The 19,547-nt window shown below is 32.7% G+C and overlaps 2 protein-coding genes and 1 long non-coding RNA gene across 3 annotated transcripts in view; 2 read left to right on the top strand and 1 right to left on the bottom strand.

Annotated features, from left to right (window-relative positions):
* The first annotated feature begins 4,799 nt into the window (after nucleotides 1-4,799).
* On the top strand, nucleotides 4,800-8,500 carry LOC105645292 (polygalacturonase). The gene is made up of 9 exons (XM_089718315.1): nucleotides 4,800-5,469; nucleotides 5,563-5,688; nucleotides 5,843-6,010; nucleotides 6,162-6,182; nucleotides 6,659-6,866; nucleotides 6,976-7,057; nucleotides 7,158-7,266; nucleotides 7,580-7,696; nucleotides 8,186-8,500. Exons 1-9 carry the CDS (start codon nucleotides 5,137-5,139, stop codon nucleotides 8,402-8,404), a joined length of 1,383 nt encoding a protein of 460 aa, XP_089574441.1. The 5' UTR covers nucleotides 4,800-5,136; the 3' UTR covers nucleotides 8,405-8,500.
* A 525-nt stretch (nucleotides 8,501-9,025) lies between these two features.
* On the bottom strand, nucleotides 9,026-11,021 carry LOC149498055 (uncharacterized). Its single transcript, XR_016319706.1, has 3 exons — nucleotides 10,892-11,021; nucleotides 9,829-9,900; nucleotides 9,026-9,290 (listed from the first exon to the last, which is right to left on the bottom strand). It is a non-coding gene; the product is annotated as an uncharacterized LOC149498055 (long non-coding RNA).
* A 3,153-nt stretch (nucleotides 11,022-14,174) lies between these two features.
* The window catches only part of LOC105645215 (putative cellulose synthase A catalytic subunit 8 [UDP-forming]), a 5,496-nt gene continuing 123 nt past the window's right edge, over nucleotides 14,175-19,547 (top strand). The window contains exons 1-13 of the mRNA XM_089718131.1: nucleotides 14,175-14,469; nucleotides 15,036-15,231; nucleotides 15,323-15,543; nucleotides 15,636-15,705; nucleotides 15,805-16,006; nucleotides 16,552-16,818; nucleotides 16,916-17,261; nucleotides 17,351-17,488; nucleotides 17,740-17,865; nucleotides 17,942-18,154; nucleotides 18,309-18,573; nucleotides 18,835-19,037; nucleotides 19,380-19,545. Coding sequence (XP_089574257.1) covers nucleotides 14,443-14,469; nucleotides 15,036-15,231; nucleotides 15,323-15,543; nucleotides 15,636-15,705; nucleotides 15,805-16,006; nucleotides 16,552-16,818; nucleotides 16,916-17,261; nucleotides 17,351-17,488; nucleotides 17,740-17,865; nucleotides 17,942-18,154; nucleotides 18,309-18,573; nucleotides 18,835-19,037; nucleotides 19,380-19,545 — 2,440 coding nt within the window. The 5' untranslated portion in view covers nucleotides 14,175-14,442. The remainder of the gene's footprint in view (nucleotides 14,470-15,035; nucleotides 15,232-15,322; nucleotides 15,544-15,635; nucleotides 15,706-15,804; nucleotides 16,007-16,551; nucleotides 16,819-16,915; nucleotides 17,262-17,350; nucleotides 17,489-17,739; nucleotides 17,866-17,941; nucleotides 18,155-18,308; nucleotides 18,574-18,834; nucleotides 19,038-19,379; nucleotides 19,546-19,547) is intronic.

Below are 19,547 nucleotides of genomic sequence, written 5' to 3'. Positions count from 1 at the left end.
TAGAAATCGATATTTTGTGATATTTATCGATGACCATTCTAGGAAGACTTGGGTATACACATTGAAGTCTTCTAAACATGATTGAGCGATAGACAGGCAAGAAGCTGAAGTGTATCAGGACAGATAATGGTGGAGAATACACTAGGCCATTTGATGCTTTCTGCATAGAGCATGGCATTCGACATCAAATGACACATCCCAAGACGCTGCAACTGAACAGTTTTGCTGAGAGGATGAACAGAACTTTGATGGAGAGAGTCAGATGTTTACTCTCACATGCAAAGTTGTCTAAAAGATTTGGGGTGAAGCGTTACTCACAATAGTTTGCCGTTCACTCTGTTTCCCTCTACAGTATGATACTCCAGAGAGAGTATGGTTAGGAAAGGATGTTTCCTATGATCATTTGCAGGTGTTTGATTGCAAAGCCTTCGTACATGTCCCGAAGGATGAACGGGCGAAGCTTGATGTCAAGACTAGACAGTGTGTATTCATTGGCTATGGCCAAGACCAATGTGACTATAGGTTTTATGACCCAATCCAGAAGACGATTATATGAAATCGTGATGCTGTATTTATTGAAGATCAGACTATTGAAGATATTGAAGCAGAGTGCCAATAGATCTGATAAAGACTCAACAGACATACAGAGAGTCCCTCCAATAGACCGCAAACAAATTGGAGATGAAGAAAATGTTCCATAAGAACAAGTGCCAGAGTTAGAAAATCCAGAAGTTCCTAATGAAAATAAACCAGATGAAGATTGTGGTGTTCATGTTCAGCCACCAGCTCCAGAAGTTTCTCAAACATTAAGAAGATCTAGTACAGTCTGACAACCATCTACTAGATATCCAGTCAATGAATATGTATTGATGACTGACAGGGGAGAACCTGAAAGCTTTGAAGAAGCTATGGAAATGAACATAAGAGGAACTGGATTGAAGCCGTGCAAGATGAAATGAAGTCCTTGCATGAGGATGAAACATTTGAGCTGGTGAAGTTGCCCAAAGGCAAGAAAGCTTTGAAAAACAAGTGGGTGTTCAGGATGAAGCAGGAAGAACACAGCTCCCAACCACGATTCAAAGCTAGACTAGTTGTGAAATGACATCCATTCGGACAGTGCTCGGAACGGCCGCCAGTTTTGATCTGGAAATTGAGCAAATGGATGGAAAGACTACCTTCCTAAATGGAGATTTGGAAGAAGAAATATACATGGAGCAACCAGAGAGTTTTGTAGAAAAAGAGGATTGTGTTTGCAAACTGAAGAAAAGTCTGTATGGCTTGAAGCAGGCACTGAGACAGTGGTATAAGAAGTTTGAGTCTGTTATGGGGGAGCAAGGCTACAGAAAGACTACTTCAGATCACTGTGTTTATATTCTCTGATGATAACTACATTATTTTTGCTCTATGTGGTTGATATGGTGACTGTTGGTTAGAATTCTAGCTTGAAGATACAGCTAAGTAAGTCTTTTTCATGAAAGACTTAGGACCAGCAAAGCAAATTCTTGGCATGAAGATCGAAGAGCCAAGAAATTATGGTTGTCACAGGAGAAGTACGTTGAGAAAGTACTTCAAAGGTTTAGAATGGAGAATGCTAAAGCGGTTAGTTGTCCTCTTACTAATCACTTTAAATTGAGTTCTAAACAGTGCCCTTCTACGAATGGAGAGAAGGAAGAAATGGAAAAAGATCTGTAGGTTGTGCCTTGTGTCGAAAGTCTTCCCGACAAAAGGAGTTCGGGCGGCGTGTCCCGCAAAGTTGTAGCGGCGGTACAAGATGGTGGGCAGATCTAATAGATTATAGCTGCAGGGGGAGCCGTGTCGTGACAGTCAAAGCTCAATTCACCTTGGAAAGAATTCCTCCTTCCATTCTATCACTAGATCAGGGATGTGTTGGAGATGAAGCTGTTACAACTTGAGAAGATCCATACAGGAGAAAATGGATCAGTCATGTTGACGAAGATTCTTTCAAAGGAAAAGTTTGAATACTGTCGGATAGCTGCAGGGATGATGGAGAATATGGCTAATGTTCCCACTTAAGTGTGCAGGGGGAGAATTGTTGTGGTGTGCCCACTTAAATGGGACCCACATGTGTGAAAGTAAGAAAAAAAAATAGGAGCAGCCAGTTCAACAGTGATGGTTTTGAATTGCTGCACATGGGCGGTGCAACTTAAAAGAGTTGTACACGGCATTCCTACGCGTTAACCTGCCTATAAATAGAGGCAGAGGCAGAACGCACAACACACACCAGAAACGAGAGAGAAAATGTAGCGAGAGAGTGTTACCGTTTTAGGATGGGTTCCTAAAACGAGGGAGAGAAAAATAGTGAGGATTATTTTGGGGTGTTTTTGGGAAACACTTTATGTGCCACTATTTTTGTATTACTCTCTTTGTACCTACTATTGTTTTAATAGTGGAAGAAATATTCGGAGTTTGTCCCGTGGACGTAGCCCTAAAAGAGTTGAGGGTGAACCACGTAAATTTCTGTGTGTCCCATTTCTATTATTCCGCTGCCGTAATTATTTTCTCTTAATTGGTTAAAAGGGCCCAACGAGTGGTATCAGAGCTGATGCCCAACAACTGGTATCAGAGTCGATATCCTAACAATCAAAAAGTTAATGTGCTCTTATTTCCCTGCAAACTAATACTATAGTAATAACATATATATATATATATATATATATATATATATATATATATATATATTGTCCAGGTACCGTGACTGTCCAAATATGCTTTTATGAAAATTATTTAATTAAGCATATTTGAAAAAAAAAATGTATATTTTATATATACTTGGAATTAACTACAAGTATATGGAGAGAAACAGCCTTGAATCCGAAATGAAAATTAGTCTTAATATTAAAAAAGGATAGGAAGATGATCATTAATTAAAAATAAAAAGAAATTATAGTTATACACCAAAATATAATTCTGATACGGATTTGCTACCACTCAACCATAGAGCTCAATGAAGCATGGAGAACACCTAAGTTTCTCAGATTGATGGAAGCACATGTTGAGATGGAATCTAAAATTCTAGCATATGGCATGCCCTGGCCATACTAGAGCCTAATTTTGGCGTAATAAGTTAGCTCATTTTTGTTAGTTCTGAGTTGTAATGTTGTTAATGGGTTGGGCCACCAATAAATTGGGCCACCCTTTTAATTTTTATCCTTAGTTGGTTTGGATTAATTATTACTTATCCTTAGTTTGTTTGGATTAGTTAGTCCTTATCCTTAGTTGGTTTGGATTAATTATTCCTTATCCTTAGTTGGTTTGGATTAATTATTCCTTATCCTAAATTTGTTTAATTTAGCTAATTTTTAGTTGATTTGGATTAGTTAATCCTTATCTTTAAGTTGTTAAGATTTGTTAGTCTTATCCTTAGTTGGTTTAGATTAGCTAAATCCTTATCCTTAGCTGATTTAGATTAATTATTCTAAATCCTTTAAGGATCAGGACCTCTTAGAATTAGTATAAATAGCTTGTTATATTGTATTCATTCAACAATTCAATGAAATAGAAATTCTTCTTTCATGCTTAGGCGTGTTCATTGCTGTAGAGAGAGTGTGAGATTGCATTCTTCTAATTGCATCAAGAATCAAGGTAAACTTATCAATTTACTTGTGGCGTTTATCTTTTCCTTTTACTCTATTATTGGTGTTTCCGTTTCTTTATAAACGAGGGGTGCCATAGGGGAGGGTTTAGTTTTATCTTTGATCTCTTCCAAATCTTGTCATAGAGTTCTTAGAATAAATTTCCATAGGGTTCCGCGTCATTAGTGGTAAGTGCATGTACGTCTTAGTGATGGATGAAGGTTCAAATCACCTTTTCCAGTATTTAAAAAAAAATTTGAACTTTGTTAAAATTTTTATTTCAAATTTACAAACTGACGTTTAAACGAATTCATATACTAAAAAAAAAAAAGACTCAACCGTTAAATTCAAAATAATGAACAACAAATTTAGTTAAGTGGCATAAAACCAAAACTATATACTATATAATGTTATTTCATGAAAGCAGACTTTTGATTTCTATACTAAATTATAAAGACAATATATCTTTTCCTTTGAAAATTAATTATCCATGAGGTCATGGCCGTGTCCATTTAATGGTGCACAAAACTTAACTAGTCTTGGTTCACATCGTGACGACTTATTAAACGATAAAATACTCCTAATATGTATTGTATCTATTTCATATAAATGGAATTTACGACTTTAATTAAAGAATAAAAGTGTTGAACTACTCATATCAAGTAACTGTTGATCAAATTTAACAATTTTTTAAAAATTTAATAGAATATGCAAACATTATAATCATAAATTAATTATATTGTAGGTTAAATTAAATTTAGAGCTTCACATTATAATTTGACTTTTCTACTTCAATTAACATTTACTATCTATGTTGGAACTAACGCCTAAAAAAATGAAATTATCTCTCCGTATCTTACTACATTAAAATTAAATTACTTTGAATATAAAGTAAAGAGCAACATTAAATTCAAAATACCCAAAAAATTATAGTTGATCTATTAAAGTACTATATAGGTTAATGAAAAATCAGCTTTAACCAAAAATAAAAAGAAAAGAAAATTCTCTAAGGTTATGGGTTCGATCCTTTATAACGCAAACTCTTCGGGTCAGTCCTTTGCCTCCGAAGGCAAGCGAGAATTAATCAAATTTGTGGACCGTTAAAACATAATTGATCTAAATAACTCGTGCAAGTACAAAAAAAAAAAAAAAAGAAAAGAAAAGAACATTCTCATTATTTTATATATGCATGTGGAAATTGAATTTATTAGCTTAGCTAGCTAGCTATAGCTAGTGATGTTATATAAGGTATGGACTAAAGATGAACAAATTTCCTTACACAAAAAGGGAAAAAAAAAAAAAGTTCGTTCTTCAAATTGCATAGGTGTATGAATCTAAAGTCAGCAAATACTAGCCAAAAAGAAATCCTTTCGTCTCAATCTCTTGTATCTCACATACCATACCTCAAGAGTCTCTCTCTGTCTCTCTCTAGTGTCTATAAATACAGAAGCACTATCATGACATTTTATGCACTTTCATACCCTAATATTACCTATAATCATCCCATAAAATTCTCTTTCCCTTGCAGAAGAAGAAATCCATAATGGCTTTAAAAGGAATTCAAAACCCTAATTATCCATTCTTGGCCATCATTTTTCTAGTTTCAATTATTATTATTCCATGTTATAATTGTCTTCAACAGGACACTCTTAATGATTACCTTGAAGAAGAAACATCTGGCTATGATAATTCTGAAGCTTATCCTTCCTATTTTAGCTCCCTCGATGACGGTCAGTCCAATCACTATGTTAGTTTAAGAATTGATAATGTTCTAAATTTGAAAATATTTGATAAAGTTGGATCCACATCAACTTCAGTTAACAAAATTAGTGTTGATGATTTTGGAGCTAAAGCAGATGGAAGTGACGATACTCAGGTATTTTTCCATTTTTACATACAATTTTAAATTTTTTTTGCCAATTTCTTTTAGTATTATTAATCTAATTTTTCTCAATATATATTTTTATAGGCTTTCGAAAAGGCTTGGAAGGAAGCTTGTTCATCTAAGGGAGCTATTCTTGTTGTGCCTGAGAACAAATATAGTGTCAAGCAAGTTAGATTCTCAGGTCCTTGCAAATCCGATATAACATTTCAGGTAACCTAAAATAAATATACTTATAAATGCATAGTTTTTTTTTTGTTTCAAAAAAATATATATTTTTTAAAAAACCCATTTAATTTTTCTATTACACATTACCTATATATATATATATTAATTGATATAAAAATTAAAATTTGAAAAATATTAGATATATGGAACAATCGAAGCATGGGAAGATCGATCAGCCTACGAGAAAGACGATAGACATTGGCTTGTATTTGATGAAGTTGAAGATTTGGTAGTTGAAGGTGGTGGCATAATTGATGGGAATGGCAACATTTGGTGGAAAAACTCATGCAAAGTCAATAAAGATCTTGTAAAATCATTTCTCTATCTCCAATCTCCTTTTTATTCCGGTCAAAAAAAAAATCTCCTTTTATTATTATTATTATTATTATTATTTCTTTTTTTTTTTTTTTTTCGCAATAAAAAACTGACTCTTCTTGTTTTCTTCATGATCGCCTCAGCCTTGCAAGCATGCACCTACGGTATGCGTCGTCGTTATTTACTTATTTATTTTATAGCTTAAGCTCTGTTGAGAAATTATTTTTGAACTAGTTTTTATCGTTTTGACTAAGTTAAATTTTTATTTTCTACGTTTGTAATGTTCAGTAACATAATTTTTAAAGGCTGAATGAGCTTTTATGAAACATTAAACATTTTGACGTTTATCATTTAACTTTTAATTAAATTTTTTTGACAATCATACTCATTTATTTTTCTCCAAATTCAACTAATTAAATACTTAATATTCTTTTTGACATTTTAAATTAAAGAGCTATCAAACACTTCTAATTTAAACCACCATACAAACAACTATCAGTTAATAACTATTACAATAACTACTAAAATAGTGCTCTAAACCCAATATATATGAAACTTCGAATTTATATTATCCTGAAATTTAAGAATTTATATCATTTTAATTTTTAATTAACAAGAATAGAATTCCTATTCATGGCAGGCTTTGACCTTCGATAAATGCAAGAACTTAGTAGTAAAGAACCTGACAGTCCAAAATGCACAGCAAATGCATGTGTCTTTTCAAAGCAGCAGAGATATTGAAGCCTCCAATCTTTTGGTAACTTCACCTGAGGATAGTCCTAACACTGATGGAATCCATGTCACTGAAACCCAAAACATCCAAATTACAAATTCAGTCATAGCAACAGGTAAATTTACAGTTTTAACCCCTTAAATTACATAAATTAAATTTATTTATTTTTTTGATTAACCATTAGGAGTAATAATTAGTTTCTTTAATCTCGTGTTATATTAAAGGTGATGATTGTATCTCTATTGTAAGTGGATCTCAGAATGTGCAAGCCATGAACATAACCTGTGGGCCAGGCCATGGAATAAGGTCATTGTCTTATTTGCCCTCTCTTAAAATAATCAAGGTTTGCTTGGTATAATTAATTAATTAACTACTAATTAATGTTTCTTGTTTCTCATATGTTTAGTGTTGGAAGCTTAGGTTATGGAAATTCAAGAGCTTATGTTTCAGGAGTAACTATTGATGGTGCCAAGATTTCTGGCACTACAAATGGTGTTAGGATCAAAACATGGCAGGTAAATAATATTATTATTATATATTACTTTAAACAACTGCACAGCTAGATAATTTCTCAAGCTTAACAATTTTCACTATGAAGATATTATATATATATTTTTAACTTTGGGGGCGGCGTTGTCTTAAAGAATATGTAGTTCTTCTCCCGATCTTAAATTAAATTTCAAAAACTAAATAAATGAATAAGACATTTTTTTAGTATTAGGAGGGGGAATTTGAACCTGATCTATCTATCGTCAAATTGTACATGCATTTACCAACTAAACGTGAATGAATGAATAGAGGTTATAATTAATTTAAATATATATGCAGGGAGGGTCAGGAATTGCCAACAATATCAAATTCCAAAATATTGAAATGTACAATGTCACCAAGCCCATTATAATTGATCAGCACTACTGTGACCAACACAAACCATGCAAAGAACAGGTATGCATATATATATATATATATATATATATGGAGCCGAGACATAGGCATGCTCAGTAACAACTTTTGAGTTATTTTTTAGCATTTTGACCAAGTGAAAATTCTATATGTTTTAATTATAGTGTTCAGTAACATTGTTTTTATAATAGCTTTGAGAGATTGAGGGAATTTTTTATAAAACGTTAAATATTCTAGCATTTAGCTTTTAACATTTAACATTTAACTTTCAATTAAAAATTACTCATTGTTTTTTTACTCCGAATTCGGTTAACAAGTAATATCTTTTTTTGTCATTTTAAACAAAACAACTAATTAAACCACTATTTTTATCGAACACTTCTAATTTAAACTGCTATATAAACAACTACCAGTTATGAATAAGCTAACAGTAATAGCTAAATTGACTCGTAATGTTTCCTATCACAGTTCACAAAAATGTGGGATTACCCTTTAGTTATTAATTAAAACATATATTATTTGTTATTGCAGAAATCAGCAGTTCAGGTGAAAAATGTGGTGTACAGGAACATAAAGGGGACAAGTGCTTCTAATGTGGCAATAAAGTTTGATTGCAGCAAGAGCTATCCATGTCAAGGGATTTTGTTGGAAGATGTTATTCTTAAAAGGGAAGGAGATGAAGCAGCAAAAGCTTCATGCAGTAATGTTAAATTAACTGAAAAGGGAGTAGTTTCTCCAAATTGCCCTTGAACAGAAACAAAAATCACTGTATGTAACATATATATGTATGAATAATTTATAGATACTTGCATTGGATATTTTTATACATGATGTACCAATAACACAATACATAGATTGTAACTTTGGTTTGTTTATATTCATTAGAAGATGAAATAATAAAGATCTCACATATTGTTTTACATGCTCCTCCTTTATTATATAGTGTCATAGCCCTGACCTGGTCAGTATTGTCCGCTTTAGGCTTTGCAACCCTCACGGATTTGTCCCTCAGGCAGGCTTTGCAACCCACCCAAAAGCGCGCTAACCAAGTTAGAAGCTACCCCTCTTATGTATAGATCGTTTACCCCGTCCTTAACCGATGTGGGATTTGCCTAAGGTGTGCTGGCCTTGCCACATACACCCCCCCCTTGGGGACTCAGCGTCCTCGCTGAGGTTTGCCCCACCACCGGCCAGAGGGCACAGGGCTGGCTCTGATACCAATTGTCATCAAAATAAACATGTCACACCTTACCCTACTGTAAGACATGGCATGTCGCCCGTAATATAATTAATAAGCACTAATCTCAATATAATTTCTTAAACATATTATAAAAAAAAAACATAAAATAAAATGGTTCCATAACCCATAAGTCCATGGATGATTTAATTACATATTGGAGTCCTATTCAAATCTTAGATACATAATAGAAATTAATTACTTTAATAGACTATAAATTTTCAAATTCATACAATCATAATTTACATGAATCTGCTCAAATATACATACATGATCTGTTAATGTTTAATACATCATACATATTCCAAAAGAAGTCAAATATACAATAGCTACATCAGTAGCATACTATCTACATCAAATAAAAATGATCCTCTCTTGGTTCTTTTTCCTTTCCTTTACCTGCGATAGTACAAAAGCAACTATCGCTAAGCATATGGCTTAGTGGTGTACTAATAAAAATAATAAGGAATGACAATTCATAAATCCACCATGGTAAAGAAAATAAGAAACAAAATAAATCAATACCATTTAAATCATCAATTCATAATATAGTCTTTACAGCTTTTATAGAGTCAATTCTGAGGGCCATCAGTGTCTAATGTGCACATCTAGACCTGCTATCTACAACCTCAATCTGTGATATGATTTCAACAGAAGAGGGAGCAATCTACAACCTCAACATGGAGGGAGAATTTCATATCAATCATATATCATCTAGTGATGATATCCATGTTCAATCGATCGTAATATCAACTTCAACAAATGAAATGATATTCGGGGTAATAACCATATCTATATCAGCTGTAAGACTTTTAAACCATTCCATTTATGTACTAATATCAAAATCACAATGGACAAGCAAATCCATTGAAAATATTTTGCAAAATCAATTTCATTTTGTTTAAATAAAAGTAGGAAAGGAATAATATACACTAACCTGAACTAGATGGCTCCCCTAGCCCTTTTCCTCTAGTAATCACCCTCTCCTCAACTCCCTTTCTCTCAGCAGCTGTAGCATGATATTAATACTCACATTAAGATCATACTACACAATGTACACACATGCACTTCTATAAGAATGTAAATTAAGCATTAGAATGAAGTCTCATGCTTTTTCTTTCATTTTCACTATACTTGTCCAAGTGTTATATGATCTGAGTTTAAGCATGAAACACTTCATATCCAACACTTAACCACATCCTAGACACAAAATACTAACAATGAAAACAATAGAAGTGAATAGCATGCTAAATTCGTTCAAGGTTTATGAAATGCAGAATTTCAGCATTTGAGTAACTGGCATTGCGTTGACTATATCTTGAATTCCCCATATTCAATTGCCCTGAAATTTTGACAGCATGTTCCAAACATCTTAGGGTACTGTTCTGGAAAATTTCATAATTTTTAAAGCTCATTTGCATTTTTAAATGACATAATTATAGAATCTGAAGTTCAGTTTTTCTCATGCTGAGCAGCCTGCATTGATTTACTTATAACTCCATTTCCTTTTATCCAATGGCCTTTAAATTTTAACACGACCTACCCAACATCTCAGTCTATCTCCATATCAAATTTCATAAATTTTGGAGTTCATTTGCTTAGTCAAATAGGTCAATTACAGAAGCTGAATTTCAGGCAGCCCAACTGTAACATGTCCAACAATAATTTATATATGTTTAAGCATTCTCAACTCACTTCCAGCACAAATTCATGCAATCCAACTCTTCTATTACTGAAATAACATCATAATATAAGATATAGCAGAGTCCATAGTTCATAGAATATCAAAACCAAACTCAAAATCATCCATCTTGATGACTTGTGCAACTTAGACTTTGAATTCATGCATAACTACTTTCAATCATCTTAAATCACCTTAAATCACTTCTCATCACTTCATCTTCACCAAATCAGATTACACAAACAAGCACCTCACTTCAAAGTTCATGGAATTCAAAAAGTAATCCATAGAAATGAAGGAGGAAGTGAAAATAACTAACCTTTTCTTAAGAATTACTTGAAAATTCCTTGATTTTCACCTTCTTTTTGCTTGGTTTTGACTCAAAACCCTCCTCCTCTCTTCTTGAACGGTTTGGCCTGCAACAATGAGTGAAGTGTTGTGGTTCTTTCCTCTTCTTCAATAAAATTATATAATAAACTTTATTAAAAATTCCTTCCATGTCCTTTAAATGCAAATTGCACTATAATCCTCCCTTTTGTTTTCCCTTCATCCTTTGGCACTCTAATCTTTTTAATCATTTTACTTTAGTCCTATTAGGTATAAACCAAGTGTATTTAATATTCTAAACTCCACTTGGTAAAAATCGTACGGAAATTACCGTTTTTCAGGCTTTTCAGGTAAAATCGTGCTTTACCGAGAAGTCATTCATCTTTCAACTCATTTTTGATTTCCTTTAAGCTTTCACATGGATTTGTAAAGATCAATTAATGTTTCATTTAATTAATATTAATATCCTCAATCTATAGTGTTTCCCATTATTTTAAGTTTTCCTTTTATTCGGATAACTGAATTCATCGAAAAAGCTAAAATAGAAAGAACTACGAAATTGAGGATATTACATATAGTCTATCAAATGTCCAATTCAATATGTAGATTTATCATATGGGCAATTCTGTCTTTCATTTCACACTGAGCTAATTAAATACTTCCATCCCCAAATTATTTAAAAAGCTTAAAATTAGAAAAGAAAAAATTATTTAAAAATATAACGATAATTATACAAAATTAAAGTGTCTCATCTTCGGTTAAAATAATTAAAAATTATAGAATTAGAAAAATATTTGATTATGTTGTATATTGAATTGTTTTTCATTAATTATATTTATTCAAAATAAATATCTAATTATTTTTTAATTATATTTATTTGAATCAAATATTTATTTTTTTAAATTAAAAATTAGGTTTTTATTCTTTTTGCGTAAGTTTAAGGAGTAAATTGTATAAAAAATTAATTTTAGGTACCTTACGTGTTATTTTTGAATGAATCAATCGGGTTAAAATAAATATTTTAACTATATTTGAATAGTTGTTTAAATTTAAACAATAAATTAACTCAAGGATAGATTTTATAATCGCTGCGCTCCTCTCTCTCTCTTTCCTTTTCGCCATTAAAATTTTCTTCATTTCTTTACATTGAAACACAAAACCAAGCATGTAGATATGGAGAGAGGCTGATTCTTGTCTTTTATGACAGCTCCTCCTGATATTTTTAATATATTTTTAATTTTATTGCAAATTTTTTTATTTTTTATTAAATAAATTACAGATATATATATATATATATTTTGCATAGATTCATGTTATTTATGTTTCGACCACTGTTTGTGTTTTATCTCCATTTTGTGTGGAGTTTATGCTCTCTCCATTTTATGTGGAGTTTTGTTTTGTTGTTTGCATTTGTTTGGTTTATTTGGATAGGTATCAATTTGTGGAAAATTTTTCAACTATACAATAATCTTCATCTTTTGAAGCCTGATAGTGCGGCATGTTTATCCATTAGATTTAGTGGTTCAAATCCTCTATGTTCATCATAAGTAACTAATTCATGGATAAGTACGCCATATATAGAAGATCGGAAAGTTCATCTAATTAATCACTTTTGAAAATCTATTTATTTTCTTGAAGTTCACATTCTATTCTTGATTAAAATTTTTTATTAAATCAGCGAATAATAATAATTTTTTAGTTTTTATTTTATGTCTGGTCTTCAGGCGAGAGGCTAAATCCTCCCCGTAACATTTGTATCGAAGCTTTTTTAACGAAATCCTGATTTTATCTAAAAAAAACGGTAATTTAACTCATTTTCAAATAAAAAGAAAAAAAAAAAGAAAAAGAAAAACAGTAAATTAATTGCCAGTCCCAGGCTCGCAGCATCTTAAAGTCAACCCATAGATTTCTGATCCAGTTCGTTGTCAAGCACAGGCCCAAACAGAGCCTACATCACAAATGAATACTCTGCAAACCGAAGTACAGAATATTAGCACCTGCACCTACTCAACTAGGCAGCGCACGTCACGGACCTAATAGGTTTTTTTTTTTTGTTTGATTACTGCCGGCTACAGCAGAGAAACAGAAAATGACTGTTCAAGAACCGGAGGAACCAATTATCCAATCATATTCTGCCACCTTAGAAAAAGCCATATAAATGCTTATAAAATTAGCACTAGCATTTTACCAACTTTCCAATTCAGAAATATTTTTAACACAAAATTCCTTTGTCTCATAATAATAGCTTCATATATTCAACAAAAATATAGTTAATATAGTAAATCATAAAATCTCTTCAAAAAAATAGTAAATCATAATTTTATTTTATTTTTCAAATATATCCTTATCTTAAATAATTTATATTTTAAAATTATAAAATTGACTAATAAAAATGATAGTAATAATTACCTTATTTATGCACATCAAAGCATAAACTAATGGAAAATGTATATACGACCCATAAATCCGGATTTGAATTATCCCTTCCCAATATTCAAAAAAATTAATTACCTTATTTGTTTCAAGATTTGATTAATGATTATATATATATATATATATATATATATATATTAAATAGAACTAGAGTATGAAATTTAAAAGATTATCCTCTCTTAGAATGGAAAATAGGAGTACAATTTAAGAGAAATAAAAAAAAAGTGTACTGGCTAAATGAAGTATTTTTTTTATCAATTAAATATATTTGATAAAGAGAAATAAAAAAAAAGTGTACGGGCTAAATTAAGTATTTTTTTATCAATTAAATATATTTGATAAAAATGTATTATCAAAATATATAAAATAAATTACTTCATACCACCCATTTTTATTTTATTTATTATTATTGTTATATATTATTTATTTTGATTAATATTCGGAAAAAGAAATTTCAAGAAAAACCTTAGTACAATTTAAAAAATAAAAGAAAATAAAAACTATAAAAGCTAATAAAACATATTACTGAATTGCATATTTTCATTTATTTTTCAATGAAAATCTGTTAAAATTTAATTGAAAATGTTAAAATAAAATTAAATTACAAAATTCATACCGAAAAAAATGTAATTAACCCTATGTGAAAAAGTCTCGTACGTGGCAAGATCTTTTCTAAACTAAATATCTCCATGACTTGTACTTGAAGTTCCTCCTTCAAGAATCCATCAATTTACTGTTGCTCTTTTTGGCTTTTTGCAGCCTTTTTTAACCTTCTAAAAATAGTAAAAATTAAAAAAAAAAAATGAAATGGAGACAGAGAGTGTGGATCTAAGTGTCGGTTCTTGTCTCTTTCTCCATCTCGCTTTCATTAGTGTCGGTGTTTATGTGAGTGAGTGACTGTTAAGCTTTCACTATTTGGTTGGCTTAAAAAATCCAAATGATGTTACATTTCTCCTATACTCCTAGACTTTAGTAAAAGTTCGTTTCTTTTTTAGTGGGTTTCGTCCTGCAAATTTGCTGGATTAATGTGGTCTTGAGAATTTTAGACTTGTTGGAGTGGGTTTAAGCTTTGGATTCAAGAAGAATTGATTTTGACTGGAGAACAGGGCAATGGATCTGGAAGGAGATGCGGGAGGGGTTAGTGCATTAAATAATCTTGCTCTATGTTTTGGCGGATTTGTTTTGAATTGATTTTATGCTACATTTTGTTGAATTACATTAGTCTTATTAATTTACTGTTGATATATGAAATTGGATTGAAAGTTTTGATCTTTATGCTTAATGTTTAGATCTCTTAAACAATAAAGGAAACAGAATTTTGATTGCTTTTAAGATGCCTTTGGTAAAATCATCCGTTTTTCCAGATCCAAATATGTTTTAGGTGTTTAGCTTTTCATACTGTTGAACTTTTTTATAAGCTATTTAAATAGATCCAATTTCTGGTTAAAAACAGCTGAGTTTCTCGATTTTGTTTCTTGATTTCATTGAATTGTATTTTATGCTGCTTTCAGATCAACACTAATTTAGAAACTTGTTAGATGGTTTATATTGAAATGTGGAATCTCTTTCTTGAACTTTTTGTAGCACTAGATTTAGTTTATCTTTATATTTTGAATTTTGGAATTATGGTTTATGTAATTGTAAGTAAAGCATTTCCTTTCGAACTCACTTTTGACTCTTGAATTGTTCTGCTTGTTGTCCAGCCTAAAAATGCAAAACAAAATGCTATCCAGGTCTGCCAAATTTGCAGTGATGATATTGGCCTGACTGTAGATGGAGAGCCCTTTGTTGCTTGCCATGTTTGTGCATTTCCTGTTTGCCGGCCATGTTATGAGTATGAGAGGAAAGATGGTAATCAGTCTTGTCCGCAATGCAAAACCAAATACAAGAGGCATAAAGGTTGGTCGGAAAGTTTAATTGCTTCTCTTGCAATTTATGCAGAGATTATTACCGAGTGACTTATACATTTAGTTTCTTTAATTGCTATCAGGTAGCCCTCCAATCCGCGGAGAGGAAGTGGATGATGCTGATTTTAGTGATGTAGAAAATAAGTCAACTCATCATGGATCGGGGATTCAAGATGAGAAAAGTAAGATAGAGCACATGCTCGGCTGGGATTCAGGCTCTGGTCGGAAAGATTATGTTCCACCCACTAATTATGATAAAGATGTTTCTCTTAATCATATTCCTTATTTGGCTGGTAGACGCTCGGTAGGTCTCTGGATTATGGATCATTGCCATCAACTTTTTCCTCTCATTTCAGCATTTATTGTAAATATTGATGTTATTTATTTATATTTCAGGTTTCTGGGGACTTGTCAGCTGCATCTCCCGAGCGTTATTCCATGGCTTCTCCTGAAAGTGGCAGCAGAGGTAAGGGAAAATTCTTTTCAGTTATTTTAGACATTCTTATGTTGATTATTTCTGTATATTTTCTTCAAATTTTTATGTTATTACTGGGCTTGTTTGCAGTTAATATCAGAGTTGGAGATCCAGCAAGGGAGTCTGGATCTTCAGGTTTTGGTAATGTTGCATGGAAAGAGAGGATTGATGGTTGGAAGGTGAAGCCAGAGAAGACCCCTGCTCCAATGAGTGTAAGTAATGCACCATCAGAAGGCAGGGGAGTTGCAGATTATGATGCCAGCACAGATGTGCTTATGGATGATTCTTTATTGTAAGTTCCTAATGGAGTACAATGCTTAACATTCCTTTATGCAGATTGTTTGCATTATCTTCCTCATTGCTTTCGAACTTAATATCTATCAAGCCTTTTGATTTTCCTTTAATGAGACATTGGAAACAATAGAAAAAAATGCTGCATTTGGAAAATAAAATATTCATGAAATTGATATGCTAATGCTCACTGGTTTTCCATCTGCAATTAATATATTCATGAGTATACATTAGTGGAAGAATGCATAATTGGGTGTCTTTGATCAGATTCAAAATACTCTACTTCATTTAATTAGTTGGCCTAGTATTGGGCTATTTTCCTGATACTCCTGGATTAATGGCATTTCTCATGAAAAGTTATTCATGTATTTTCATACATCAACAACCACAGTACACATTAGCTAAGCAATTTAAATTTGTTGGGCATGTTTGGCAAGTGAATACCTTTCTTTAAATGCCTACTTGATTGTGTTTTCAAATTACAGATAATCTAGATCGGCTTTGGGTGTCTACTTAACTTCTATTTTTCTTATTGTTGCAACACAGGAATGATGAGACCCGCCAGCCTCTCTCAAGGAAGGTTTCTCTTCCTTCCTCCAGGATTAACCCTTACAGAATGGTTATTGTTTTGCGGCTTATTATTCTTTGCATATTTTTGCACTACCGAATAACAAACCCGGTGAGGAATGCATATGCATTGTGGTTAATATCTGTTATCTGTGAGATATGGTTTGCAATATCATGGATATTGGATCAGTTCCCTAAATGGCTTCCTGTGAACCGGGAGACATATCTTGACAGGCTAGCTCTCAGGTATTTTTATCCTTTTCCTGTAAACTTCATCAAATAAAACTTTATTTTTGTCAAAATCCTTGAAAGATTTAAGTATAGATATTTTGATGCATCACAGATATGAGAAAGAAGGGGAGCCATCTCAGTTGGCTTCTGTTGACATTTTTGTCAGTACAGTGGACCCTTTAAAGGAACCTCCACTTGTCACAGCCAATACAGTCCTATCTATTCTTGCAGTTGACTACCCAGTGGACAAAGTTTCTTGTTATGTTTCTGATGATGGAGCTGCTATGTTGACATTTGAAGCCCTAGCTGAAACATCTGAATTTGCTAGAAAATGGGTTCCATTCTGTAAGAAATACAGCATTGAACCACGAGCTCCAGAATGGTACTTTGCACAAAAGATTGACTACTTAAAAGATAAGGTTCATCCATCATTTGTTAAAGACCGCAGATCTATGAAGGTAGCACATTTTATATTTTTCATTAATAATTTTAACTATCCTAGACTCTGTGTATGCTGTATTTCTTATAGCAAATAATTGTATTTCAGAGAGAATATGAAGAATTTAAAGTTCGTATCAATGGGCTTGTGGCAAAGGCACAGAAGGTTCCTGATGAAGGATGGGTTATGCAAGATGGTACACCTTGGCCTGGTAATAACACCAGAGATCATCCGGGAATGATCCAGGTTTGTGTATTTCAAACTAAACTCTTGGTGGGCTTCCTGGGAGGAATTGCCTTATGATAATATAACTACTAATTTTGCATCATTAGTATTTAGTTTATATCTCTTGTAGTATTCTGCTTGTTAATTGATGAAGTCTTTCTTACTTAGTGGTCGTGATTATTGTGTAACAGCAGGTTTAAGCAGTTTTTTCTTTTCTTTTCTCTCTGAACTCTTCTGTTGGCTCGTGTTTCTCCTTCCATCATAATTTGTAGGTTTTCTTGGGCCATAGTGGAGGATTTGACAGTGAGGGTAATGAACTTCCACGACTAGTCTATGTATCTCGTGAAAAGCGTCCCGGTTTCCAGCATCACAAGAAGGCTGGTGCCATGAATGCACTTGTAAGTAGTTGTTAGATATATCTTTGGGCTGTCGAGAAAGTTATTGGCATTAACTATCTGCACATCTCCCAAACAGGTGCGTGTTTCAGCAGTTCTTACAAATGGCCCCTTCTTATTAAATCTTGATTGTGACCATTACATAAACAACAGCAAGGCATTGAGAGAAGCTATGTGTTTCCTAATGGATCCTAATCTTGGGAGATCAGTTTGTTATGTCCAGTTTCCCCAGAGATTTGATGGTATCGACAGAAATGATCGATATGCCAACCGCAACACAGTTTTCTTTGATGTAAGTTCTGATAACAATATTTGCATGAATTTATCATTTATTTTTTCATTTTATCTTAATATGTATCATGAAATCTGTTCAAGTTTTATTTGTATGTTGTTTTAGATAAGTATGTGTATTTTTCATCTCTAGGCTGACAGTTTATGTTATTTAGATAAATTTAAGAGGATTGGATGGCATCCAAGGCCCTGTGTACGTGGGTACAGGTTGTGTTTTCAATAGAACAGCCTTGTATGGCTATGAACCTCCTCTCAAGCCTAAGCACAAGAAACCAGGATTCTTGTCTTCATGCTTTGGCGATTCACGAAAGAAGAGTTCTAAAACAAGCAAAAAGAACTCTAGTAAGAAAAAATCAAGCAAGCACGTCGACCCTACTTTGCCAGTGTTCAACTTGGAAGATATAGAAGAAGGGGTTGAAGGTAAGTGTTCGTAATTGATGTTCTTCTTTGTACTTTATCCATTACACTGAGATGCTGCATAAAATATTTAAGTTTATCTACTCCCTCCCCTCAAAACAGACATATGGAGTTTCTTTTGTGATGTAAAATAATGGTAAAACTAGCATTCCTGATTTCATTTTTGAGCTTGCAATACAAAAAGAAAAACTCAGTACTATGCTGCTATTTGAATTTTCAATGTTTGTTTTTCCATTTAGTCATGCTACTGATTTATTTGAACAGGTGCTGGATTTGATGATGAGAAGTCATTACTTATGTCACAAATGACACTTGAGAAAAGGTTTGGTCAATCGACTGTGTTTGTAGCTTCAACACTTATGGAGAATGGTGGTGTTCCTGAGTCTGCCACTCCAGAGTCTCTACTCAAAGAAGCTATTCATGTCATTAGCTGTGGATACGAGGACAAGACAGACTGGGGAAGCGAAGTATGTGCTTTTCCTGTTTTTTCTCTGATTTGCATCACTAGCTATTTTCTTTGTTTGCTGTATAAACATGGACAACAAAATTGGCATTAAAAACATCAACCAGAAGTGCTTTTTAATGATAAGCAAGGTTGTATGAAAGCATAGAATCAAGGGCAAGAATATATTATTACTAGAAGAACTTTTTCTTTTTATCATTTACTTCTTAGTTGCTTCATTACACCATCAAATTTCCCTTTTAGATTCACTATTGGACTAATGAAGCTCTTTCGTTCAACTAATATGGCTTATGAACAGAAACCAATGCCATAGTTCCAAACAAATAATTGATGCTTCTCTTTGCAGATAGGATGGATATATGGTTCTGTTACAGAAGATATCCTCACAGGATTTAAGATGCATGCTCGCGGTTGGAGATCAATCTATTGCATGCCACACCGCCCTGCCTTTAAAGGTTCTGCTCCTATTAACCTCTCTGATCGTCTGAACCAAGTGCTTCGATGGGCTTTAGGT

Source organism: Jatropha curcas, chromosome 2, assembly GCF_041381405.1.
Source record: "Jatropha curcas cultivar XTBG-Jc1 chromosome 2, XTBG_Jcur_1.0, whole genome shotgun sequence".
NCBI classification, from domain to species: domain Eukaryota; kingdom Viridiplantae; phylum Streptophyta; class Magnoliopsida; order Malpighiales; family Euphorbiaceae; genus Jatropha; species Jatropha curcas.
This window is presented reverse-complemented; position numbering and strand designations above follow the sequence as displayed.

Coding starts and splice junctions, on each gene's coding strand:
- LOC105645292 (XM_089718315.1), top strand. CDS start 5,137: ATGGCTTTAAAAGGAATTCAAAACCCTAATTATCCATTCTTGGCCATC. Junction 6,867..6,975: donor AAATTCAGTCATAGCAACAG/GTAAATTTACAG, acceptor GTTATATTAAAG/GTGATGATTGTATCTCTATT. Junction 7,267..7,579: donor TTAGGATCAAAACATGGCAG/GTAAATAATATT, acceptor ATATATATGCAG/GGAGGGTCAGGAATTGCCAA.